The 27848-nt window shown below is 47.2% G+C and overlaps 1 protein-coding gene across 6 annotated transcripts in view; it reads left to right on the plus strand.

The window, feature by feature from the left end:
* Window positions 1-27848, plus strand: part of LOC107999465 (discoidin domain-containing receptor 2) — a 245550-nt gene that overhangs the window by 187929 nt on the left and 29773 nt on the right. For 5 of the 6 annotated variants that reach the window (XM_062077203.1, XM_062077204.1, XM_017059333.3 and 2 more), the window contains one exon: window positions 18078-18215. The exons of the other annotated variant lie outside the window; for it this stretch is intronic. In XM_062077203.1, coding sequence (XP_061933187.1) covers window positions 18137-18215 — 79 coding nt within the window. In that variant the 5' untranslated portion in view covers window positions 18078-18136. The remainder of the gene's footprint in view (window positions 1-18077; window positions 18216-27848) is intronic. 6 annotated transcript variants of the gene reach the window in all.

The raw sequence follows: 27848 nt of genomic DNA on the forward strand, positions 1-27848 counted from the left end.
CAAGCCTGCGAGCAAACTGTCCAACTTTGCCGGGAAAGCAGTCTCTCAGGCCGATCGTAAACCGCGAAACCTGGGATGTGGCGTGTGAACACGGGTTAAAATTACCGGTCGAAACTGGCGAAGCCACGTTACGTGAAAGTTACACCGTTTAATTAAGGAATCGATCGATCGAGCAACAGTCAAAGCCGCGTCTGTTTCGCCGGATAATGGAGAAGAGAAGAGAAGAGAAGAGAAGAGAGTAGGTGTGCACCGGTCTCTGTTATCGAGGCGAGACGACTTTTCGCCCAGTTTACACTGGTGATTCCATCGGTCGCGGCCACCACCACCACTACCATCATCACCAGCCTCGTGTATTCTCCGCTCGAATCCTCTCGGCGTTGCCTCGAGGCACCACGGGTGTAGAGAGACTTGCCCGCAGAAATGTAAATACCGGTCGGCCAATCAGCCTGATTGGTCCCATTCGCTCGAATGCTCGTCATTCACCGGCGCATATACCGAGGCCGTAAGGCACGGAGGCCGTTATATGCTCCTGGATCGGGGGCCATTGTTCGCCCAGATATGTGTGCATTCAGTATGCGAGCACACACGCCCCTACGTGTACCTTGATGTTACGTACCGGGCGCAGGTATGCCCCATGGATACGTAGCCATCGACCGAGACGCGTATCGCTTCTCGTATTGCGGATTCGAAAATGTGACCAAGTTCGTTCGCGACCGGTGCGCTTTCCTCTCCCGTCCAACGGCGGGAAAATTTAACTCGGATAACCTTTGTCCTTTTCCGAGGGCAATGGAAATCCTTCGCGCCGTTTTCCAGCTTCCATGTTGGATTGGAAATTCGATCGTAGAACGAAAGATGTAAGAAAGAAAGATGGGAACTTGGAGACTTTTACGAAATGTAAAGAAAAAAGTGGCGATAACCTTTCCACCTTCCCTCTAATGTTTCTTTTCACGCGCAAAGTACGCGAGCATCCTGCGCAACGAGACGCGAGGGAAAGGAATGTGCACGAACAGAGGCGCAGGACGTCTGACTTCCTCTCACGGTGCACACCGAGGTGAGTCGAGGTGTTGGAGGAGAGAAATCGATTCGTTTGATAGTCGGCCGTTTTCTGCGCGGCCAGGAAGTTGGCCAAGCCAGCCTGCCCCGTGTATACGCGGCCAACGTCCGTTCAATTTGTACGGTCGTTAGACGGGATGGACGAGGATCGTTCGATTCTACGTGGAAACGCGCCGACGCGACGATTCCTCGTGCTGATCCCCCGTGACGGGAATCGTTGCGTGCCGCTCGCTCATTGTTATGGCAATGAGCGTTCCCGCCGGTATCTTCCAATTTTAGACCGGCCCCTGCAAATTGTCTTCCTAATCGCGACGCGCGTTTTATTCGCCCGATTACCTGGAAACGTTATTTACCAAATCGTTGGCGTATCATCGCGATGAAATTCGAAACCCAGGTTTTAGGCCTCGACCGAACAACAAACTTCCCTTTCCCTCCCTCCTCGTCACGATCCCTTTTCAGCAATTGGAATGGAATCGAATTATTTTTTTTTCCTTATCGGTCTTCGTTTCGTACGTATTAAAAATCGTGTCGCGACGCGAGAGAGCTGAAAGCAAGACGAGTTCGGTCGAAAATCGAATTCCGTTTTCGCTTTGCGATTAAACCTTGATTCTATATTCGCTTCGTCTCCTCTCTCGTTTCCCTCGTTTCTCCCGTTTATTCGTTCTCTTTGCGATAAAAATCGTAAAGGCGATGAAAGCTAAACCGACCGAGGAATCCTTGATCGATGGAATTCCAATTTTTCCGATGGGCTCCGTTTCTTTTCACTAAAAATCTCGCAACTCGAGAGCCTTAAGCCGTTGCCTCGATCTACTGTATAGTCGAAAAACTATAATGAAATCGAATTCAATTTGCACGAAATTTAACTATCCCTTCCAGTTTGTCTCCTCGTTCTCATCGTCTCTCAAAGGTTTTTATTACCTTTTTCCAGCGCGTGTAAAAATGATCTTGAACCAGATTGCAGAAGAAAGAGGGAACGGAAGGCGAAGGACTGATGTGCGAGTCGCGACAACGCCGCCCATTCCCGGAGATAACGCATTCTTTCGCGAGCTTGTTTACAAGAAAGTCCAAATCCGGTGGAAATTCAAGGAAGAGGAAAGAAACGTAGAGCTCCACTCGAGAAGATGAAGCGTCGTGTCCTCTTTTCTTAAGTACTCATCCTTCTCCTCCCGTATATACCCAACCCCTTTTTCCAAAGTGGTCTCCGCGCCACGTGTCCTTTTCCTTACCTCTTGTCCTTCGATTGGCGGAAATGCAAGCACCCGCGAGAAAGGAAAGATGGACGCGCGTAAAAACACTTCTGGTTTATTCCATTGCGCTCTTCCAATCTTCCCTACTCTCCACTTCGAAACAAAAGATACACGAGAATATATTATTTTTCTGGAATTTTCTGACAACGATAGAGAAGAGAAAAGTTTGAAAAAAATTCGTTAAAAGTTCATCAAAAGTAATAAAAATACGGTATATTTAAAAGTTGAAAATCTAAGCAGAGAATACGAAGATTTCTCTTTCTCTGATCTTTGAGAGCAGCCGGAGTATTTTACGAATATAGAGCTCGGTTATAAACTGGCTGTTGTCCCAAAACTGTTTGTCCCCCGGTGTTACGGTCACTGTTTCGAGAAAATTTCTCAGATGTTTCCGGGCTCGTATATTCCCTGTCGGTTTATCGAACTTTTCCCAAGTTCTGATATCTTACAGCCATTTCTTCCGGTGGTTGTATCGAGAACTTCGTCCCACCGACGAAAATTCCTCGAGTTACATCGGGTTATACCGTCTCGCTTTTTGCGTCGTTTCTCATATTTTTCACGCGCTTCGCTTCCCTCCGTATTTCTCTTGCGAGCGTACATTTCGGAAAAACGAAAGATTTCTAAATTCCAAACTTCAGTTCGGATAATACACGGATCTCGAGTGTATTTTCTTTTTTTAAATTCTCTATCATTCGCCGAGTGTTACGTACATTCCCCCTCGAACTCGATTAAAAGTAATCGAAAAATTTAAGGAATTTATCCGCACACTGGAACCTCGATATACATTAACCTATACATGTTTCTGCTCGAATCTAAATTAAACTATCAGAGTAACTCCAATCTCGCGTAGATGCGAGCAAGACTGAGCGACAAGAGTCCTGTGGAGAACAACTTCGCCTAACATTCAAAACGGTAACCGAGAAATATTACACCCGTGATCCTGATATTCAAATCCGTTTGTTGAAACGTTGAGTCTCGCGGACGGAAAGAAGGAAGCAAAGGAAGCGAGTGTCGTTTCAGTTTCGTAATCGCGGTGGCCGGTGCAACGATCCATTCGTTACGTTCCACCAGTTTCCGTCACAGGGCGCATCGCGCGATCATATCCACGTCGACCACGACGACCTACGACTACGTACACGACCACGAGACGATCACCAGAGAGAGGACGAGGAGGCGGAGGAGGAGAGGCTGCAGCGGCGGTTTCGCAGGATTCGCTTTAACGAGGTTGCTCGAGGGGGTTCGTTTCATTGAGACGCCGGCTGGTTTTGGCCACCTCTCTCCACCACGCTTCATTTTCTCCTTTTATTATTCGCCTCTTCTACCGTCGGACCGTTCTCTCTCTCTCCTCGTATTCGCCGTTACCATCCTTTAACCTTTATTTTCTTCTTCCCCGAATTCTCGGCATTATTCAACGGGCGCACGTCCCTCATTGAGGATGCACGCACGTAGCCGACTACCTGCGACGACAACGAAGACGAGCCACGACGACGCAGAACGACGCAGTCGCTCGAAATCCGCGATAAAAACGTCTCGCCTTGTGCAGCCGGTTCTACGCGCAGCCGGCCGCCGCCGCTGCTCCTTCGACTCTCCCTCGAAACGGTTCGAATATCTGCATCGCAATGAGCTTCGATCCTCCCTTCTCTCCTTCCTTCTTTCCTTCCTTCCTTCCTCCATTTGCCGCTTTCCTCCTTTTTTCCCCCAGTCCGAGCGGGACGACAACGGACGTTTCACGTTTTTACGTTTCACCCGTGACGAGGAGGATCGATCGAATTCGTTAAGTTTTAAGACCTTTGGATGGAAACTTTTCTAAGCTAAGGATGATTTTTATCGAGTCGAGAGAAAGAGAGAAAAAGAGATTAAGTTGAGTCTCGCGTGTAAATCGCGACATCGATCAACTTTACCTAATTCAGCGATAAATAAAGTAGAGAGACGAGTCATCGTTCGAAATCCAGAAGCATCTTCTTTCTTTAACTCACAGTAATTATTTTTTTTTTTTCAGTTCGTCGCGCGATTTCACAACTTCATCTCTATCGATTTCTATTCGTCGAACGTGGCAAAACGGTGCAATTTCGCTACGATTGTATCTTGTCGCTGTGTCGTTGAGCTTTGAACACGAAGCTTAAACGCGATTACACCAGGCGTCATTATAAATTTCATAGACGCGGCTCGCGGCGGCCTAGCAGCGGATCCGCTCGCCGACGTTGAATCCCGATTACACACCAGCGGCGTTACTAATTGCACGTATCACATTATAAACTTTAATCACTTTAATTACTTATCGCATGTAATTAAGCGTTTATTGCTGTTACTCCTCGCCCCGGTCGCACCGATGATTCCGGCTCGGCTGATGCGCCCACCCCCGCCTCTTCCGCCACCACCCACGCCCAACCAACCAACTCCCCCCCAACTCTACACCGTCGCTCCCTAATGAAAGTTTGAATCGCAATTTTACCAAATTAAAGCCAGACTAATTGTCAACGTTATTTCGGGGCCCAGGCCATCGCTATTTTAATTATTCTTGCCGCCGCGATACGTTTCGGGATCCAATCTAAACGTTCATTAGCCAATTCGAACGGTGAACGTTTGACCGATCACCCATTTATCTTTTTTTTTTTTCCTTTTTTTTTGTTCGCTTGCACGAACCGACAAACTGAAACGCAGAGAGAGGGGGAGGATTCGTTATTCAACGAGTAGTTAGTGATCTAGTTGGTGATTTATCTATCTCGTAACACATTGTCACAATGAAACTTTGTGTCAAAATATTCGTTCTCTTTAATTATAATTAAGAAGTGTACAGAATGTATAAAAGTATATATATAGAAAGAGTAACGGATGTATTATAAAATTTAATTTCAATTACGAGATATTTTCTTACGCTTTAGATATCGAAGAAACGTTTGACAGATTTATGATTATTCTTTTATCTCCCGCCATTAGATATTGTGAACGTCACACGTCTTGGGAGGGCACAATGGCCCAGAAATAAAGTCACGCGCGAGTATAAGCCACTCATTTCGTGGCTTAACGATCAGGCCGGGCCGAAAGGTCGCCATTCCTCGCTTCCCCGTGTCCATTTCTTAATGAATTCGAGCTGCCCCCTCCTTCTCCGCTTATTAAAAGGACAGTGGACGTCTCATTGTACGTCTGTATTATTGCCATTATCTCGGTTCCACCCTCCATAAAACTTGGTAGACACGTTATAGTGCAGAGGTTAATCGCCACTGATAAATTTCTTCGTTCACAGTCAAACGTAATCGCGTAATTTTCGATAATCGAAATTATTTGCCGCTTATAGAAAATTGTATCGGGGAAAGTTTGGCACGATTCGATATCGAAAGGTTGATTAGTCTTTGAAACGAACTGGAAGCTTGTCAATTTTGATAATTATAAAATTGTTCTCGATCGATAAATCGCTAGAGTTCATTCGACAAAACTGCAGATTATCTTCGCACGCGTGCTCGATGATCAAACTCTGACACGAGATTTCTCTTTTTTTTAAATTACAGCTGAGCGCAACGATTTTGCTCGTATTCCAACCCCCTCTCAGCACGGAGACTCTGACGACGAAACTGATGGGAAACAATGAGTGCCGTGACTTATTATTAAATCCTGTTAGCATCAGTTTCCTGGGTTCATCACGCGGTGGCTTTCCACCATGCATTTCGCGAAATAATACGGAAACTCGATGGCGGAGACGGCGAGGGAGAGAGAAGGCGCTCAGACCGGGATCAAATAAAACATCGCTTAACGCATTTAGTCGAGGAACAAAGGCTCGACGTAATTTCGAAATGAAGCTCTGGGTCCCGTGTATTTCCGTCTCTCTTTCTATCCATCCATCCTCCTTTTTTTTCTTTTTCTTTTTTTTTTTTATATAACTCTCCGCGTATACGATCGCGCTGAGTTTGATCGCGGGAGGAGAGGAAGAGAGAGGGAGAGGGAGAGAGAGAGGGTAGAAGAATTCTAGTAGAAAACTGCTCCAGTCTCGGCTTGTTCCGCCTCTCCCGGGAAGGATCCCTCTTTTCCTACGAAGTAAACTGTTTTCTTAGGCACTCGGGGCTCTTCAAAAATTCCTAAATATTTACTCGAGCGAAGGACTCCCAGACGGACGACACTTAAACGGTATTCCACGGGCACGGTACACGAAGATGGGCTTAAGCTCGCTGAAGGACGGATTAGAGCCACTCGTGCGCATCTCCCTTTCTCCTCTCTCTTTCCCCTTTCTTCCTTCTGTTCCCTCTGTTCCTTTCCTTCGATGGATGGTTGGATGGATGGATGGATGGATGGATGGATCGTTCTTTTTTTCCCCTTCTCTCTTTTCTCGAATTTCCGCTCCTCTGACTCACGTGCGCTGCGTATTTGCACTAAGGGAGAGAGATCGTTCTTTGAATCGCAGAACCGACTTCTCTCCATCCAACCAACGGGGAACGATCGAACCCCCGACAAATCGGCCGTAAGAATTGCGACATTTCTCTCCGCCTGTAGCGGAAAATAGAGCAGGAGATCTCGAGCACGACAATCGTACACGTAGTTTCTTTGCCAAACGATCATATATATATGAGTGTGTGTGTGTGTACGATATATATATCGAATTTACCAGTCCTTGTCCTCTTTCCCCGGAATCGACGACCCTGTTTCCTCGAGCCGATTATTACAGCGCGCTTACCATTCGACGACGCGAAATTGCCTTCTTAATCACGATCTTAATTTCCAACGAGTCGAAAACTATTTGACCAGTTTCATCCGGCGAGGAAAGCAAGCTTCTCGACACGTCCTCGCCGATCGAAATTCGAAAAATTAGAATTACACCGTGACACAAAAATTTATGAACTATTATTATCCTCCCTTAACGAGGAGGAGGAACTTTTTCTCTTCGCCATAATCGTCGCCATAAATCATGGACCGATCGATCTCTTTCTCTCTTCGAGTAGTTGGAACATATATATATATATATATCCTCGATCCCTGATAAACACTTTTAATTTCGACTCGTCAAGTTAAATATCTCGACTCATCGAGTCATCAGTTTCAACTTTTCATCCTCGACTCGAAAACTACCTTTCTTTCTCTCTTTCCCCATCCCTGCCCTCCCCCTGGTAAAGCAAAGGATCGTTCGATAGTTGAAGGACATTGCCCGATACCAGGATCTCCTCCAGTTTCCAGCCGACTTTTTTTTCTCGGCCCGACGTTACGCGGCTCGCGTCGATGCAAAAGCATTCCCTTGTTCGAAGTTCCCGCGCCTCCATCCACCGACGTCGGATCCGCGATTTCCGTCTGAGAGCTCGGAAAAGTTTGGGCGGCGGTCGGAATACCGGGTTGCATTAAACATGAATAAACGATTTATGAGGACGAAATGGCTGAAGGGGGTGCTGCCTCGACGTCGAAGGTATCTTCGACTAAAAAGCGGATCGAGACGGACACCGACTTTCTTTTTTTTCTTCTTCCTCCTCTTCGTCGATTCTCCCCTCGTGCACGCGATCGAGATTCGAGGTGCTTGCTCGCTCGATAATTAATCGCCGCGTACGAGGATACACGCGTACGAACCAGTTTCGTGGGCTATCTTCTTTGTCATCGCGGCGGGTAATAATTCCTCGACAATCGATAGTTTGCTCGTCGATCGTTCGGGATACACTTGTCCCGATAACGCGTACAAGGGATTAAATTTCTTTCGATGCTCTCGAGCGTGTGATAAATTTCTATTCGTATTATGTATTGCCCGGGGAACGAGTTGAGAATTTTCGACCACCTTACTGTGCGTGGATGCGTAGGTTATTTTGTAAATCGGTATCTAAAAGATCTAAAGAAAAGAGAAGTCGTTACTTTTGGTTCGATTTTTACGATCAAAAGAAAAAAATAAGTGATAATAGAATTAGTAGGGAACTTCGAAATGGTAACTCGAGAATTGTGGTTCGTTTACCACTTTAATTTCAACAATCTAAACTGATTTACAATCTCCAAACTGGTATTAATAACCGATCGATCGCTCTTCTGTGCGTTTACTCTAATTGGAAAACCTAACAAGATTCCTAGATTCCATTTAACGAAGAGGATGATCGAGGAGAGCGATGAACGTTTGCTTTAATGCTTCTAACTCTCGATATAGATATATTAAAACATACGTAAAAAAAAGAATCACAAACATCTACGTATGATATTTTATTTATTACAAAAACCGAATCATTTTTATATCTTACGTTCAATCGATGCTTCTCGATTATCAAGGATATCTTATCTCCAGGATTGATCCATTCCATCCATTACATTCGTAATCAAATTCGTTAAAAAAAAAACTTTCCTCATTTGCAATCTTCGATTCAAAGATCACGAGATATAATTATTTTATCATAAATATCCTTATAGAACGAAATATCAGCCAAACGTTCCGCATCCAAAGGATTATCACAGGATACATCGGGTATATCCATAATACCATTATTAAAATACGAAACTTGAAAGTTATCTCGTTAGACGTCGCCTTCTTTAATCACGAACGAGCAGAGAAAGATCGCGGAGAGTTAGTAGTCGGATAAGTCCCTCCCTCCTCTCCCACCGATGCCACCCCGCCGAGAGGCGGATACTTGGATGGCAGAGCTTTCGAGATTACCGCGGGATGCATTATCGATGAGAGGAGACGGATAAGGAGGGAATAATTCGTTCTCTATCGTGACGTCTCTATCAGGTCGGGATCCGGTGACGATCGGTTGCTCCCATTTCGGAAAGTTTGCTTTTGCCGAGAGGCGCGCGCCGCGAGCTAATTTGCGACCGTCAGCTGCGACTATTCTGAGTCCCATGTGGCGTTCACCCACACGGCCGGGTGTCGGACGTGACGTTGAAAAGGAGCAACACGAGCGCGATATTTCCCGCCGATCCTCGTCCCGAGCGCATTTTTTTTTAAACCCTTTGAAGACGGCGGATTTCGTTATTAGAAAGTCTGGTTTGCGGATTGAAGACGCGGGAAAGTATTCGTCGCCGCGTTTATCTTCGTTGTCGCCCCGATCGTTGTCGTGACACGGCCCATTCCCAGTGTTTATTGCACCGGACGACAATTGCTGGATCTTTGCGACAAGTGTAATTTAATTATCAGCGATGGGTTTAAGCGGATCTCAAATTTTCTCCTGTAAATTTTCTCTATGTAAATGTAGAAACGAGACGTTGCGAGTGATTGTTAATTCCTTCGCGGGATATCTCGTAACGCGGAGAGAATATTTTAAAAAATAAAATAAAATTCCCTTGGATATCCGATTCAGGTGAAATCTTCAATATTGTTTTCACTTTTCACTTTAATAAAGAAATTACAGAAGACAGTCTCTTTCTACGCGTCATCCGATTAATCTTCCAAGTTAATCTTCCAAGAATTCTTTCCAAGAAAAAATCTCAAGTTGTTTTTTTCGCATCGATGAATTTTCGAAAAAGTTATTCCATTTCGGACGAGGTGTTTTTCACCAGCTTGTGCATATATTTATGCAGAAGAAAGGATCAAAGGGCTATTAGAATCGTATAAAATAAAATTTCACGATATTCAGTCGATATTAATACGTTGTTAATACGTCTCGAAAAGATTTATTACTCCGTAACTCTTCCATGAAGAATAGATTATCCTCCCACGTTTCCTTTTTTTTTCCAACACGGAAATATGCACGAATCGACATTGTAATCCGCGGAACGGCCGTAACGTTAATTCCTCGACAGATTTAATTAGCCCGTAAAAGAGCAAACTCTTTCCGTTCGCTCTCGATTCATCGACCGACGAGGAGGAGTTTGTTAATCGATTAATTAATTCGCTTCGAAAATCCCCTTCGCACATCGTTCCATCTCTTTCAAAGCGGACGAATAAAAGCAAGTTTCGCTTTTTACTTTAGAATAAAGCTTTTGACGTCGCTCGGACACGGATACGCGTTATTCAACGATAACCATTCCAACCAATGGAGTGTCGAGTGCCCCATCCAACGGTGGAGAATCACCTGATCCGGGCCTCGGCTCGATGCAAATTCCTCGGCCTCTCCGACTCTCTCTCTCTCTTACTGCGTGGAAACGCGTCGTCGAATAGAGAGAATTCTACCCTCTCCCTCCTCTATACTCCTGTGTCGCTCATATTTTATGCGCGCCAACTAATTAAAAGAGCTGCAGCTGATCAAGATATTCTCTGTTTGATACGAGAGTTGATTACGCGATTTCCAATTTAGCTTCGAGGACATTAGAGGAGTCCGATATCCGATTTGCATCTACTTTTCCCGAGTGTTTCAAGGGCCTCCCCCCTCTTCTGGAGAACTGTAAACTGCATCGCAATTTACAAAGTGCGCGCACGCACAAAGGAAGACGGATAGATGTAGACAGAGGAGAGAGAGGTGGTTCGAATTTCCTCCACGCGTCCTCCTCGACAACGAGAGGATCGCGAGCTGGCTCTCGGGTATCAATCACGTCCTCCATGGTGCGCCATCGTGCGACGAGGAATCGGGCTGTGCGTGCAGGCAATCTGGGTGAAAAGGCGGAAAAGCGAAGCGCGCTCGAGAGAGATATCGACACGCGCTTCGATCGTTTCGGTGGCTGGTCCCGAACGCGAGAATCGAGGACGCAACGAGAATCAAATCGTCGTTTGGGAACAGAGACGAGTCTTTCTCGAAGGAACGAAGAAAGAGGAGAGAGAAAGGGAAAGAAAGAATCGCGGAGAAACAATCATGGAAAAAGGAAGGAGGGGGTGGAGGGCGCGGCGTTTCACTCGTACGTAAACTGGAACGGCAGACGTGTCGGTATGAAAATTTCAATCGGCTCTGCTAAAGTGTCGGGGGCGTAGCGACTGTCGAGGGTGGTGACGTAGAAATTCAGGTGGAAGATCGAGAGAAACGTGGGGCAAAGTGGCTGTGCACCCGCTCTCTCTCTCCCTTACACTCTCCCTCCCTCTTTCTCCTTATCTCGCTCGTTACCACCTCGAATAACGTTCCCTCTCCTCTCCTCTTCCCCTATGCCCGGCGTGGCCCTAGCCCCCGGCCAACTGCATAATTCATGGCCCTGCTACACCGACCGCCGCCGCCGCCTCCCCAACGGGGACCCTCTTCTCGAGGGTCGACGCCAACCCTTCTCCCCTTCCCTACCTCCTCCTTCACCTGGCTTTCCAGGGTCAACCTTGGTCGGCCGCGTTATGTCCACGTCACACACGCCTGTATGCTCGCCTCGAACAGCCGAGCGCGTACGCGTGCGCTCGCTTCAACGGTGGAAAGAGGAGGGAGGGAGGCGCCACACGGTATGCCCGGATAAAGTTGGCGTTCTGAAGGCGTTCTACGTGCATCGTAAGCATCTTACCAAGGGAAGAGGAGGAGGGGGAGGCGCAGAATGTAGGCGAATATTTCGGCTGAGTTATGAACGCCGCCACCCCCCGTCGAGGCGACCTAACGAGAGGAACGCCACGGGCGCTTCGACCGCTCTCGATCCTCCTTGAATACCTTCCCTGACAGGGAACAAGATTCGAACGCAGGGGTAATGGATTTTTACGAGTCCATGGACCACTCCGGAGAAGGTATCCGCACGAACGTCGAAGGGCAGGATGAGAAGGAGAAGGAGGAGGAGGAGGAGAGGAACGGAGGGTCCACGCTGGCCATTGTGAGCCGCGATCGTGTCACTTTTTATTCGGCGTCGTTTTATCGAACTGTATTTTAGGCTCAAGTCCAAAGAGGGTGAACGTCGTTTTCGGAGAGTTTGGAGAGGATCGTCGTTTCACGACGGATCCCGCGCGATGGTAAAGGAGGCGAGGCCCCTGATTTACGCTCGACGAGATCCGCGTTCTCTTCCAAAGCGCCCTTAGGAAGGATTAGAATATATATCGCTAAACAGTACATCGGAACAGTGCCACGTATGAAACGTTTACAACGTATAAAAGATATATTATTAAAACGTTTTATCGTCGCTCCGACTCGTCCGACAGGGTAAGATTACCGCAAGATAAACTGCGTGTTTTTCTCGTGGACCGCTTTTCGTATCGTGTTCCTCGTGTTGCGATAATTCTTCTATGGAAATATCCTGTGGAAGTCAAAGAGAACAGGGAGAGGGGGAGAAAAAAGAAAGAAGAAAGAAGAGAGAGAAAAAGAAAAGAGCGGAAAGTCGATTTGCTAAACGAAGCAACGATCGTCCGGTACAACAACTCGGTGACCACCTGAGAGAATCTGATTTAAATACAGGATGCCGCCTGTTAAATTCGCGCACGGTCTCGATTCATAGTCGCCCTCGGGTGTGTCGCGCCGAGGGTGCGAGTCGTTCCCCAGCTTCCTCGACCGATCGAAGACAAAGCGTTCACCCGGAGTGCTCGAAATTAATACGAAATACACGTCGGTGGAACGAGACGCAGATATCCTCGAGGGCTCGTTCTGCTCGTATCGGCGGGCTGCGTACCGGTTTCTCGCGCGATGAATAAATGGGAGAGGTGCACCGTTGCCATCTTGGGCTCCCATCGACCGCGCTCTCCAAGATAAACATCGGAGCCAGAAGCGCACGGTAGTCGAGCCGAACCCACGTAATTAGCCATGCTCCGAGCGCCTCTCTCTTTTTCGCGCGTCACCGACGTCGATGCGCACGAGGATCGGCCGCCATTTGCGACCTGTTCACCAACGATCAAAGCGCCGTGTCGCTTCCTCCCTTTCTGATGGATGATCGAGGCCGAAGCGAATCGCCTCTTTCGTGTCTTTTCGAAGATTTGGAAGGAGAGCTCGTGGGATTTCTTTTCGATCGAGAAGTTTGTTTATTAATATTTCAGCACGGAGAGTAAGAGGATTTATTGTTGAGGATATTAGGGGTACGTTCGTTCGGATTAATTCGATGTAATTCGAAACATTCTCTCTGAAATCATAAGTTTGCCTCGTCGTTCTAACAGTACGATATTAATAACGATTTTAAACAAACTGTAACCGCAATAACTCGATCGTTCAATTCCGCCAACTCTCTCCGAGAAAAGGAACAAGTAATACTGTCGGCTCACCAACGCGACGACCATCTTTTACTTTACACGACAGCGTTCGTGATCGATAGCACGGAGAATAATAGCTCGGCTACCGTCTGTTACATCGGTTTTAACAACGGTTCCAGTTATCTCGAAAAGGAGAATCACCGGATACCCGATGGTACGGGAACAGGAGGGGAGGTCTGTGTAAATTTTATAGATCCTCCTCGAAGTAAACGGCATACGTCCGGGACGCACGATGTTGCTTCTGATTTCGCGGAAAGGCCGCTCGTAAAACCTGTTTCTACGTCTCTCCGAGGCGACATCCTTCGATGTGGGTATATATACAGGGGAGAGAGAGCACAGTTGCATTTCCGCCAAGATACTGTAAAGCGTAAGTGACTCGGTTGACCGCCGCCGGTGCTCTCCGTCCAAGTGCTATTTGCGTCCTAGGGAAATCCAGCCGCCATTTTACTTTCTCTCTCTCTCTCTCTCTTCCTCTCTCTCTCTCTCTCTCTCTCTCTCTCTCTCTCTCTCTTCCTCTCTCTCTTTCATTCAATTTGAATCTTGACGACAAAGTGGCCCTTCTGCTAAGAGGTATATTTGAATCCCTATGAAACCGCACGAATGAAATTAACAGATTGAATTCCCGGCCCGATGCGCACAAATGAATTGGACCACTTGGAAAATCATGTCCTTGATTTCAAATCAAGCGGGATGGACTGCGCGAAGTCTCGTTGTCCAAATAACAAAATATTTAAGTTGGATATCTCGTCAAATTTTCTCAGCAATTTTCTTTTCCAACGAATAAAATTATTCCTCGTCCAAATATCATATTATTATCAAGTATTTCTTCTCGCTCCATACTCGAAATTATGCGTAATACGATTCTCTAGAAAGAATCATTCGCCGAAACTGATAACACTGTTAATAGTTGGTAATAAGACGATTTATATACACCGGCGAAATTGCAAACTTTTTCAATACCCTCCTCCGAAACTACCCCTTTCCTCCACGATCAAACGTTTACAAGGGCTTGCAACGAAGAAGCTATATCGACTCGCGTCGAATTAGCGGTGAGGCGGGAGAAGGATAGAAAAGTCGTCTAAGCACACGTGTTTCCACCTTCGACGGCGCTCTCTCTCCCTCCCCCCCATCTCTCTCTTCCCTCTTCTCTCGGCGTCGGCGTCGGCCACGAGAGGGTCTACGAAAATAAGTCGCGTCGCGCCCCGGCAATTACGCGAGGACGACTTGCTCGACTTTTAATTTGCCCCCTCCTTCCCTCCCTCGAAACGCGCAGACGCGCAGCGGCGAGAGGGGGAGTCTTTTCGCCTTTTCCGCGAATTCGCGCGCAAATTTACGCGAGATGGAAAACGGGGCGCGCTTTGAGCGGCACGCGCGCAACCAACCCCTCCTCGTAAATTCAACCCCCGGAGGGGAGTCGAGGGCGGAAAGCGTTTTCCCGCAGCACGAGAGGGGAAAAAATCGACGCGAGTTTTCTCGAGCGAACTCGAGGATCCCGTTCTCGCCACAGCCGCCACTTAACGGGCCGCCATTAGTCGCGCGGGAAACCTTGGCCGGGAATAATGCGCTAATTCTAGCGTGCTTCCTCGAACGCGGCTAGCTCTGCTCGCAGCGCGAACGGTGGTGTTTTTTCCCCCCTTTTCGAAAATCGGGAATTTTCGAATTATTCGAGAGAAGAGCGAGAGATTCGCCCGTCTCGTTTTTCGAATTCACGGAGGAGAGGAAGATTGAAACGAAACGTTCCTTTCTACGTTCTTTCACTACGTGCTGGATTGAAATTGATTTAACTCGAAACTCGAGAACAGAGTGGTATATAAAGAGAATTTATAAAGATTTACATTCAATACGAATCACACACGGGTTATTTTAACCCCTCTTCACCAATCCAAAGTTAAATTTACCTGCTCGCATTCCGAGACTTTTAGCCTCCTCCCTACTCCACTTAATGAAACCAATGTATCGGGGAAAATAAAAGTTTGGCAAAACTTGCAGGGGTAGTTTCAGCCGCAACGAGCATACGGTCCCTCCCTCTCCCCCTCTTTCATCCTGCTACATTGGAAGTTTCATCGGGAATTGGAATTATCGGGTCGGAAAACGTCCACCGGTTATATCACATATTTCTCTCTCTCTCCCTCTCTCTCTCTCTCTTCATCAGCAAGAGGGACGATATCGCGGACGATTTCCATGGAGGTTGGAAAATGATTAAAAAACTTAGGGCTCCTAATGGGATGGCCGACGTTCTCAGGATTTATCGATGGTGGCGAGTGCGTCATATTTTTTAACCGGCCGAAACTACTGCTCGAGGGGAGGAGGGGGGTTGGGTGGAGTGGGAAACTAGTTTGGATACAAATTTTTTTCGCTCGAGAGTTTCTCGACGAGAGCCCCGTTGGTTAACGATCCAGAAACGTCGGTGGCTCGGGAGGGGAGGAGAAGAGGGATACTTGCACGCGCGCGAGTTCTCCCACTTTTTTTTCGCCCCTTTATTGCACGAGAGAAGGTTCTTTCAAGAAAATCGCCGATCTCCTCCGAGTTCTTTTTTTTTAATTGCGTTCAAATTAGCGAAAGCCTTCTCGCGAAATCTTATTAGAATTTCGGAATGGAAGCAAGGCCTGGAGTTTTACAAAAGTAGTGCAAAAAGTGTGCGGGGTTTTAATTTAGCTCCCGTCGAAAAACCTCTCTTTCTCTTTCCCTCTCAGCCTCCGCTTTGACGCGGGCGTTATAAATCAGGGCCGGGTTGCCGGCCGGAGGAGTAGAGGAACGAGCATCGAACGCGTTAAGAGGAAGAAGGTTATGAACGATGAGTTATTTCAAGAGGAGGAAAATAGCGAGTAAGGTGGAAATCGAGCGTCCAGAGTTCGTACAAGGGCACTTTATGCACCACGGCCTCGCGAAAGTGTTGGGGCGGCGATGCGGCCGCCGGTGGTGTGTTTCGTGGCGGATGAAAGATGGCCGTGCGCGCGTGTATCCGTGGTAACAAACCCGGCCCACTAAATCCACGTGATTTCTTCGTTTTCAACCCGGTATCACGGCCCGCCAGATTTACAGGAGACGTTACGTCGGCGCCAATGCTGGAAATAGCGCGAACCGTGCCGTTTCGACTAGCAACTATAAACTCACCACCACCACCACCTTCTTCCACGCTTCTCTGGATATAGATTCGCGATCGAAATTTATAGGAATCGGAGCAGCGGGCTATTTTCACCTGGAATCCGCCGGACTGGGGGGTTGAAAAGTTTCTCTCTCCCGAAATTAGAGAGGAAGAGAATAGAGGAGGAGGATCGATTTAGGGGAACGAAAACGGTTTCTCCCGCGGCCCGTGACGATTAATTCGCGCGTCGATCAAACGCGGTGAATCCAAGGAACGAGTGCTCGAGTCTCTCCGAGACACGGTCCGTTGCACCGGCTCCGGAGTAACCCGAGCCCCGATGCACCCGACGTGACCTTAATTACTGCGTCGACTAATCGATCCCTCCCCGCATTGTGATCGTGCTATCCCCGACACCGGTACCAACGTAACCGCTTCATGCTGAATGGTATCTTAATTGCCGGTCGGATAATCCGATTCAGCCACTTAATCGATTATGCGCCTCTATAGAGCTGTCGCAGTAGCATTCACCGAATCTTGATGGAATTTCCCCATTTACCGATTAAGTAGAATGCCGTTCCCGAGTGGCCGATCCGTGCGCACAGACAGAGAGAGGGGGAGGGCAAACACGCGAAGGATTCCCGAGACGATTCCTACGAAGGATCCCTCTCTCTCTCTCTCTCTATCTCTCCATCTCGCCGACGACGACTTCATTAAAATCACCGGGCCTCGTTCTTTTTATCCTCCGATATCCAAACGATTATCCGTGGAATGCCTCCTTCTCCTTTGGTCTCCGAGCGGTCGGAAGATTATTCGCGATGGCAGCCGCGATACACAAGGAAAGAAGAAGAAGAGAGGAGCAGGAGGAGGAGGAACGGAAGGGCAAGAAACGCGTCATCGAGCCGAGGATTTTTTCACGGGCCGTTGAATAACGAGCCACGCATGGGAAAGGGAGGGAGATGGTCCCTAAACTTGCCAGATAAGCATCGGAAAGTAGACGGTAGTCGAAGAAACTGCCGTTAATTAGCCAAAAAGTGAAGGCAGCATCTCCTTCTCCTCCTTTGCTTTCTTTTTTTTCTCCGCCACGACGGCACCACCGTGAATAAAGTACACGTCCTCCCCTTCCCTTCCATCCCCTTCGCTTCCACCCTCTCCTCAGCCCCATAACCATCCGGTGTACGCACCAGGCCTCGCCCCCTCGTCGAGAAGAGAAGAACGACGGGCCAAAAAGGGCCCCACGCCGTTCCCCCCATCCTCCTCCTCGCCCCTGTTATCTCGCAACGCCTTGAGCTCAGCCAACAACTCTTTTTCCATCCTCTTCCTTCCCTTCCCATTCCGCTCTAACTCTCTTTCCATCGCCCGAACTCCCGATCCTAATCTCGATAATGACGCGTAATGGCTGCCGGCGTGAATGTAGCTCTTTGTCCGTGGCCGGTGTACCGGTCGTATATCTGTCCGGTGCGAGAGCCGCGCGCCATTTCACCCCGGCGAAATGCACGGGGAAGAACGGCCGTTTCCAGCCTGTTTTTCTGCGTACGTGTTCTTCTTCTCCGCCCCTCGTATCCCCCCCACAAGTTTCTAGGAAACACACGTTTAATTGCTTTCTTCCAGTGGACCTTCCAGGAGGAACGGAAGGATCTCAGGATGACGATTTTGTATAATTCTTGATAAGCCGTATCACTTCGCTCTTTTTTCCTGGTTTCCTGGTGCCACTCATTCTCATCCGTGTTCTCTTGGTGTGTTGTTGCAGATACGGTTATGAGAAGAGTTCGATGACCAGTGGATAGCGGACCATCCATCGACGCCACCATGGACTACTACCTGCACACGTGCCTCATCTTCTATCTATCGATCCTCTGTTTCCGCGGAGGACGAACTATAGACATATGTGAGTATGCGCGCGGTGGGATGGGAGGGAATGTTCGAAATCGACGACGCTTAACGATCCAGGCGTCTTGCCGATCGATGATGATTCTCGATTAACCGCAATTGGCGACGAGACGTTTGAAACGGTAAAAAGTAAACTGACCGTCTGTCGACCAACTTATCGAGAATCTTTCATCGAATAATCGAGACGCCGATCGTGAGAAGTATCGTTACTTTCCACGATGAATCCGAAGAATCCTCCGATATCACGCACCCTCTATATCTCGTCCTCGAACGAGGAACAAGAGAGGCGTCGTAAGAAGGAAAAGAGAGAAAGAGAAAAGAGAATAGATAACCTCGAAGGGAGAATGGAATTACAATCCTTAACCAGCCAATTGATTCGAAACGAACGACCACGTACGAGCTCGTGTCTTCGATCACTCGTCCCAGTTCAGAAGGCGGAAAATCGATTCCTCTTCTCCAGCTTCGAAACACGCACTTTTACACTCCGAGACCATAATTCTTCGTGCGATGGTAACACGCTCGATCTGTTTAAAAAAAAAAAACAGCGGTGGAACGGCTGTAACCCTCGCAACACCCTTTTCTAAACCTCCACCCCCCGCCGTCGCTTTCCATCCCATTGACCTCGGATACGACGAGGCTCGTCAGGTGTAAACAGGTGGAGAAAAAGCTCGCAAAGTGTCCCAAGAGTTGCCCGACGAGGCTTTCACGCGTGCTCGCCTTACGTACGAGACGCGTTTATTTCGCACCCCCATCGTCGCGAAAACTTGGTGGAGCGGGTCGAGAGATGGATAGGGTCGGCGTTTCGGTCTGGTTCCCCTCGTCTGGTCGGGGACGGGGGGCCATACACTCTACACGTAACAGTTTTAGAAAGAAATAAATCTCTACGCCCGGTGGAATGTTTAATGGAGTGGGCGGGTTCGCGTTTTTGTCGCGAGGCGAGGCGTTCTTGCGAGGACCCGGCCGGAAGATTGAAATTTATCGCGACGCTCCGTCTCTAATGATGGGAATCGGCGAGCTAGCGGGCCAGCGTCGAGATTTTTGAAGGATGTTAAGTGGTAGCGGAGTAATCCGTGGAGGTTTATCGGAAAATGAAGAGAATATATATATATATAAAGAGAGAGAGAGATTCGTATATAGGGAGCAATGAAACGAGGGAGAATTCCATCACGCTCGAGGCCTCGAATCTCGCCAGCCAACCTCCTCGTCCGCTCTCCTCTCCTCGAATTCAATCACGCCTCTAAACTTGGCCGCGGCATCGTCCCCATTCCCTTACGATCTTTGGCGGCAATAAAACGTTGGAGAAATACAGGACGCCCGTCCAAACCGTGGCGTTTGTTCCATTTCTGGCGACGACCGGAGCGGGAACGAGAGACTCGAACGTCTCCTCAAATTTAATAAGCGGTGAGGATCGTAATTCCACGAGGGCCGGAAACGATAAGTAACGATCGACGACGAAAATACGTATAAATACCGGCGGGTCGACGAAAGCGGTCGACTTTAGAGGAGCAAGTACACGGGGGTAGATGGGGGAGGAGGCGAAACCGTGGCGACGAGAGAGAGAGAGAGAGAGAGATCGGCCCTCCTGCGGTGAGTGAACTTGTACGTCGAACCGCGTTGGTAAATTCGCGGTCGTGTTAAGCGGGCCAGCCGGTGGCGAGGATGGAGGACGAGGGCCGAAGAGGTGGAAGGGCTGCGGGCCAGTTAAAGCGCGCATAAATTGCAATGTTAATGTTGCCTGCGATACATAAACATGTTGTACGTCGGTTGGATTGCGGTCTGCGCGCGGACCCGCGTAGCGCCAGCTTGCACACAGGCGCGTGCACGCACTCGGAGGTGGAGATGGAGGAGGAGGGGGGAGGGAAAGGGGAATGGAGCGGTAGTCGCGTTCGGTTTCGCGTTCGATTCGATTCAACGAGCTCTCTCCTCGCTACCGGCGCCGCGTGTGTGCACAAAGCCCGAGCCACGCGACACGCCTGTGTCCGCCTCGCGTGAGCCACTGGACACGATTCGTGAAGCTGAAGCCGAGAAAAGGAGCAAACCGCGATACGCGGCTCGCTTCGGTCGCCGTGATTGGTGGCCGGCTACCGGTGGACAACGCGCGGACAAGGAACGGCGAGGTGGGTTCGTTACTTTCGCGTTCCCGCTTTCTTTTTTCCCGAGGCGTTGAACGTGATTGAGATTTCGTAATTTTCTTTTGGATTGGAATAACGAATGGTCGCCGTTCCACGTAACGGGACAGAATTTCTCAACCTCAAATTTCAACTTATATAATTTTGAAAAGGTAGCGATTTCCGTTCGACGGGTAAAAAATTTATTGGACGGACGGAACTTTATTAACTTTGAAATGCTTTCCGATTCATTTCGATATATTCGACGACTTTCGATTCGTGAAAAATCATTGCGTGAAGGAAAGTAATTTTTAATCGTTTATTTTAAATCTCATTAAAATTCCAGGAAAATTTTCAATCGGTATAACTTGGAAGCTATAACTCGATAATATTCGATCAACGAATGAAGGATCATTAGAAGCGCGGATCTTTCCCCTTTAAAATGCTTTCTTAATTATTCTTATACGACTTTCGGTTATCCAGATATTATCGTGTAAAGAAAAAAATAATTATTTTATTACTTTCGTCTTTTTTGCTTAGATCTGCCTCATTGACCTATCCAAGATAAATGAAGACAGGCGCGATTCTTGGAAAAAATATAGGTCACTGGATCGTAATTCATTCATAATGTCTGCGCTTGATCTTAAGGTGTATGAAAAGTTTAAGGATTTATATCTCAGTAACCGATTGAGAGGCTTACATGGTAATTTTTAATTATTCCTTGCAATTTTTATACGAAAAGTCAAAATTTTGTTTGTAACTATTTGCGATAATCAATAATTCGTTATTGCAATACGAAGTATATATTTTCTGCACGTTACCCGAATGTTTGAACGCACGTTTTAGCTGCACAAAAATCCGCGGATGAAATTAAAAAATTATATTCGCGCAAACGAATTCGCCATCTGTCCACGTCTGAACTTTTACTTTCAAATCCACGTAGCGTTTTCATGGCGATAAAACAAAATCGTATGCACTCGTAAGGAAAAAGTTACGAAACGAAGGATGAGGAAAGTTCAAAGAACAGCGATCATTTACCATTTTTTTCCACTTTTCTTACGGAAAGAGCTATGCTCCGTTCCATTCACATGAATCATGCCCTTCATTCGTGGGAACGAACAAGAAAGTACTTTATTTTGAGAACGCGCTTTTCAATGCACCATCTGATTCGCCACGTTTTTTTTTCATCCCCCTGCTTAATCCACCATCATTCATCGCGATTCCTTACTTTCTCGAATCGAACACAGAATCGAATTGTCTTCCAACATCTATCCAAAACGTACACATGATTTAGTATCATAAATATTAAATCAAACGTGGTCACGCATCTGTGTATATTAACACAGAATAATCTCGTATCGATTTTAGAAATATGATCCTCTTAACACAATGCGTACGCCACTCTGCTCGCTCAACGCGTTTCCTCGCACATTTTTGAGCTCTAAAGAAAAAATTATATCATGCGTATATGCACTTATTTATTATATATATTTATATTTTGTGTTATTTACTATATATAAATGAAATTAAATCGATTAATTATTATCTGCTTTACAAACTGGAATAATGCTTCAGAATATGATATCTGGTGAAGCATTTTCCTTTGGTATTCGGCATAATTCGCAATTACATCTCGTTTCGTTTCTTTCTCCATTGGACGAACAGACTTTTACATTTCTTGTCGGGAATTCTTGCCTTTTCCTATTCTTATCGCTTCAGTTATGTTTTTAATTCCTCGAGTCATCGATCGAGGAAACATTAAAACGAGATATCTCGTGATGACCCGCATGCAATGTGTTAAAATAAATTTATCGGGAACAATAACACGCTCGAAACTGTTTCCTTTTACCGAGATTAAAATCATATACGCAACTTCCTCACTGATCCAATATTACGCGTTTGTTACAAGACACCCTGTATACATTGTCGTACAGCTAGTAGGAGCAGCGCACGAGGGTGGGTGGGAGGAAGGGAGGGAGAGCCGTTACGCGAAAGCCCTCTTGCGTTATGGCATTGTCATCGGTCCGTTGCTTCCCCGTGACCCCCACCACCCTTCCAATTATCCACAGATCCATTAGATACGCGTGTATACCGGCGATGAAATTGTCGGCGTATTAACATAACGGGGGCGACAATTGAAGCGTTATGCTGGGACTACCGTCGGCATACCGATCTCGTCCTCATAGGTATTTCGCGCAGCCCAGTATCTTAGGAATCTTAGGAATTTCGGCAGTAATTTTTTTAATTGAAACGAGTCGGTGAAGGCGTTGAAAGCGTCGAAGGAGCGGAACCGACCCGCGCAGAATTTCCTCCAGAAATTTCGACGGGAAATTCCACGGGAAAAGGGTCGAGGCTGGAGATTCCAACCTTCCAACCTTCTGAGAATCGTGAAACTTGCGCGTAAAAGATGCATAAGTGAGTAAGAAAGCGATCGATTTTGCCTCGTTTCTTTTTTTGTTTCGAGAAAAATATTCTCGCGTTTACGTGAAGTTGGAATGAAAAGTTCGCGAGTTTTCTTGTTTCCTTTTCCTGGTTTTAAGATGGAAAAAAGGAGGAGGAAGTTACGTTCAAATTGTTTTTCTCGCAGCGTTGAGAGGACAAGTTACACAAGCAACTTCTCCCTCTTGTCAACTTTCTTAACAGTCGACGACTGTTTATCTTTCTTGGATTTGCAATACGTCGAACCCGGCTCGGTTACGATCTTTTTTATCAGCCTACAAGAGAGGTTTATTTATAAAAGTTCACGCCTCGTCCAATATTTAACTTAGCCAACTTAATCAACAACCGTTAACGAATCATAGGTTATTCGAACACTTCGAATCTGTCATTCCCCACGGTTTCACTCACTTTCTTATTCACCGTCTCCCAGCAAGATTTCGCGCGGACAGAGAGCGACACGTCCATCACAACATACTGGCGCAGTGATCGTGGCAATTTGTCACGGCTTTGTACGGGTCGCGGCGTCATTAACACCGAGCTCGTCTCTTACTTTCGCGGAGTTTGTTTAAACGTCGAATCGCTGCCACGACAAAGGGGGCCGTCGGTGGTGCACGTGTGCGTCGTATGTCTCTCTGTATATAAAATCCAGCCCGCGTAAACATTCCCAAGCGGACGGCCTCTCCTCCCCCTCCCCTCCCGACATCTGTTCCTCTCCTTACCCCGTTCGCGCGACTTAGGCTTGATCACGTGCCAGAAGTCGGAGTCCTTGACTCCTCCAATCCCTCCACGACGAATTATTGAAGAAAAATCATTAGTAGAATCATTTCATCGCGGTTGATGAAATGAATCGTGGTGAAATTTCGTTGTTTCGCTCGTTTTTTGATTTTTCACGATAATTTCCATTCATTACTTGTAAAAAGATCGTTCGAAATTTGATCCAAAGAAATGGAGATTTAAATTTATTGCTTCGCGTGTATTTTTTTTCTTAATTATCGAAAGAGTCTGACAAGGATTAAACGATTCGAGAAGGAATCGAGTTAACTCCTCGTGCCCCGAGGAGGAATTCGAATCGAGGAGATTCCAAGAGACCAGACTAGGGGTGAAGGGAGCGTCAACTGTCAGACGTCGACGTCGGGTGTAATAATCCTCGACTTTCGGCCCTCGATGGCGGCCGTCAATCCGACGTTGGATCTGTATTTTCATAAGTCTAGGCCGCGAGAGCAAACACTATATTCCCTGGGTCGAGTGCCGTTTCGCGGAGAAGGGTTGAAGAAACCCTTCCAATACCTTCTATATATCGCGCGTGATTGCGCGAAGGAATCGAAGAATCTCTCTATTTAAATCTTTCGAAGGTGTGCATCTACCGAACTTCAATTTTCTTTCGTAAATACCTCGATCCGTGAATGAATCGGAAAGGTAATATTAGATTAACCAAATTACCTAATTTTAACAAACTATAAATACATCGATTAGCTTAAATTAGACTTCGTAGCGAATAAAAAGAAAATTATTCGCCAATGTGTAATAAAAATTCTTTCCGCGTTAACCGAATTACGAGAGAATGTTATACGCACATTCACGGTCGTAATACGCAAAGGGACGACGAACGAGGTGCAGATATCGCGAGTGCAATAGGCCGGATAGAGGTTGGGGGTGAGAGGAGAGACGAGTCTCGGCCGGCGGCGACGCGAGAGAGCCTCGGCTCGCCTCGCCTCGCCTCGCCTTTGATAAATCCAGGCCAGGAAGGCGAGCCGTAACACATGCTCGCCACGAGGGACGGCATAAAAGGGGTTTGCTGCAGCTTTAGCTTCTTCGAGCCGGCCTCGTGGAAGCTAAGAGCGGTGCACGCAACTGAGACGGTGATTCGGAGGGGTGGGTCACGCCTAAGGGAAGGTTATGCGAGGGGTCGGGCGAGCAGCTTGCGGAGGAGGGTGCAAAAAGGCCGTGGAGGGATGCAGGATGGCGATAGGGGGACAAAAGGGCCATGTAAAAGTAGTACTTCCGTTACTCCAGCCGTCCCGGCGCCAGAACGACGTGCACGCGCCCTCGCGGCCCGCGTTATCTTCCGGTTGCGCGGCGACTGTTTGTTTTCCCTTATGAAGCAGAGGGAAATGGTGGTTTCAAGGGAGATATCGTGGAAAACCGTGTAACTAATTAGTTACTCACTCATTTGCGTGGCGGAGAAGAAAATTCGTTCTAATTTCAACGAGAAAGGATTCTCCCCGCCAGGTGCTAATAAAACACTGTCCATAATTACCGTTCCTTCTTTCGGTCAGAGTTTTTATTTTCGTCGTTTGCCAGAGAATTTTTCAAGATATCATGACACGTATTTCGCGGTATACAAAGATAGGAAATTCCGCGAAGAACGGAGAACAAGGCGAGGATGAGGAATCCATTAACGGTTATCCGGTTATGGAGGATTTAATTCGGAGATTTTTCCGGATTTCGATTAATCCGGAGGGGAGTTTGCCCTTCCATATGAAAAATAGTAATCCGTAAGTGAATCGTGATTTATACCGTAATATCGTGGCCGTAATAAGGTAGGGCGTTTAATATGTTTTTCACGAAAACACCCGGAGAGTAATTAATTTACATTCACGCCCGTGGTGGTGGAAATGGAAAGGGAAGGAGAGAAAGAGAGAGAGAGAGAGAGAGACAGACAGGCAGAGCGAGAAACAAGGAGGGAGGCAGATGAGAGGATGAACAGCGGCTTGGCCAGACCGCGACCCTCTCTCGTACATCGTCATTAATAATAATTGTAGAGTTAACAAAGGCGAGCCGAGGTGGAATTATTAAATCCCTCCGAGATAGAAAATCTGGTTGGCTTTTGGCCGATCTTCTTTCCCGTTTCTTTCCTCGTAAAGCAAAACCCATCCTCCGCGGCTCTAATTCGCTTAAATATTCGCGAGGCGAGGCGACAAATCCTCGCGGATTCCTAACGATTTCCCTTGCTCGCTCTTGTTTTTTCGTTCCTCGCCCAAACTTCTTGCAAATTAAATTAAAAATTAAAAATCGTCGCTCTGGAGGGGGAGACGAGTCATATCGAGAGACGAGTTTCCTCGACTTCGAGCTGACAGTTCCACTGGAGGAGGGGGAGGAAGACTTTCGTCTAAGAAAGGCGAAAGAAGCGGTTATCAATTTGACAGTGACGGTGTTAAGGGAGGGAGGAGGAGCAGATGGCGGGTGCAGGGAGGAGAGAGAGGTCTCGAGGAGGGGTTGCGAGAAGGCATTCAATTTCCCTGTTCTCGCGGGCGGAGGGGCGGCAACACACCCTTCCGTTCGGAGCTGTCACTCCGGGAGAGTTATGGTCGCCGAATGAGTGGCTGGGGCGGGCCAAACGTCGCATAACTTACTACTACTACTTCTTCTTCTTATTCTTCTTCTTCTTCTTCTTCCTCTTTTCTCGTCTCACTCTGCTCTTTTCCAGGATGTCTATAAATACGGGGATCGAATCCGACCCACCACCGATCGTCAACAAAAGTCCCTTCGTTGTTCCTGCGGGATCGTACGGGGCGATGGGAGAATAAGGGGTAGAGATATCGGCGTGTAAATGATCGTAATCGTTCGAGAACGTCGATCGATTCGTTTTATTCGACTTCTCTTCTCGACGAGGGGATGATCGAAGGAATTGGTTGTATCTTTTTTTCGTTGAATCTTAAGTATTCACCATCTTTGCTGTTTAACGTGCGATACGAAAAACGTGTCCTTTTATTGTTCACATTTTTTAAGATGTGAATTTTGGAAAAAAAGTAAGGTTGGACTGGTGCAATCACGGTCAAGGATCGAGGTAAGAGACGTCGAATTTCAGCGAAGGAATAGAAATAGAGGGAGTTACGGTTCGGAGTCACGGAGGCAGGGACAAGTGTCTGTCCAATCTCACGCTTTATTTTCACTATAATCACACTTGAATTACGAACACTTGGCGACTGTTTGTTCCGAACGTGTCGTCCTCGTAATCACGCCCCAGTGTTTTCTTTTCTCCTGTCACTCTTCCGCGACAAGCCTTTCCTCTAATCACTCTCTTAAACACCTACCTCTCTCTCCACGTCCCTTCTCTCCTCTTTCTCCCGTTTAAACAATCAATCTCGCGCCGCTCGGCTTCAACTTGTCTCCCGCCCCATTTGCTTAATGGTCTTTCTAAAACTTGCGCAACATTATCATCGTTTCTTTCTTCTCGAACAAAAATATATCTCTTTTAAAATAAAAAACCTTGAACGCAATCAACTTTATTGGTCGAAATTCGCGAATATTGCGTACATGCCGAGAGAAGGAGGGGGGAAAAAAGAGAAGAAAAGAAGAAGAAGAAGAAGAAGAGAGGAATCATAAATTCGCGAAAAACGGTCTATCGAGGCTCGAGGCGAGGTAAGAACGATTACGTTGAAAGGGTTTCGTTGTAAAATCGCGGCTGACCGACCGAGTATCGTGCGAGGGTTATTAGGGAAGAAAGGAGGGGGAAAAAAACCGGCGACGAAGAAATTTCATAGGACAAAAAACGGTGTTGCGGCGCTGGTCGCTTCGACTCCCGGGAACAAGTGGCTCCGTGTAGAGCGGTTAATTACCGGGAATAAGCAGCCGTCGAGTCGTAAAACTCGTGCGAGGCCGAGCCGACTTGTGCCCGGAAATACCGTGCGTGTATCTCGTTAAAAATTTATTTACGGGGAAAGTTCGCCGAGCGAATTAGGAACTGGCGTGGCGGTGGCGAAAAACCTGTCGCCGCCGCCGCCTCCCCGCTCTCGCTTCTCGTTTCGCAGGACTTTCTTCTTCTTTCGATAGACGATAACGAAACGCGAGAAGAACGGATAAATATTTTCATCGAGAAAGCCGAGAGTTCGATTTTAGATATCGCTGTTCGCTTCTTTTATTGCCAACGTATCGTCAACGTGGATTCCAAGAACGAGTAAATTTCACGTCGATGAATCGTATTGTGTATTTTGCGAGCAAGTTTTTGGGAAATGGGCGATAAGAATAAACGTAAACGTTTTAATATTCCATTGATAAATTTCAAGCGTGTTCAAGTTTATAGTTTTTATTTCGAGTTCGAAGGATAGGAAAATAGCAGATGTTAGATTATTTTAAAGGGATAA

This window comes from Apis cerana, linkage group LG7 (genome assembly GCF_029169275.1).
Source record: "Apis cerana isolate GH-2021 linkage group LG7, AcerK_1.0, whole genome shotgun sequence".
In the NCBI taxonomy this organism is placed as follows: domain Eukaryota; kingdom Metazoa; phylum Arthropoda; class Insecta; order Hymenoptera; family Apidae; genus Apis; species Apis cerana.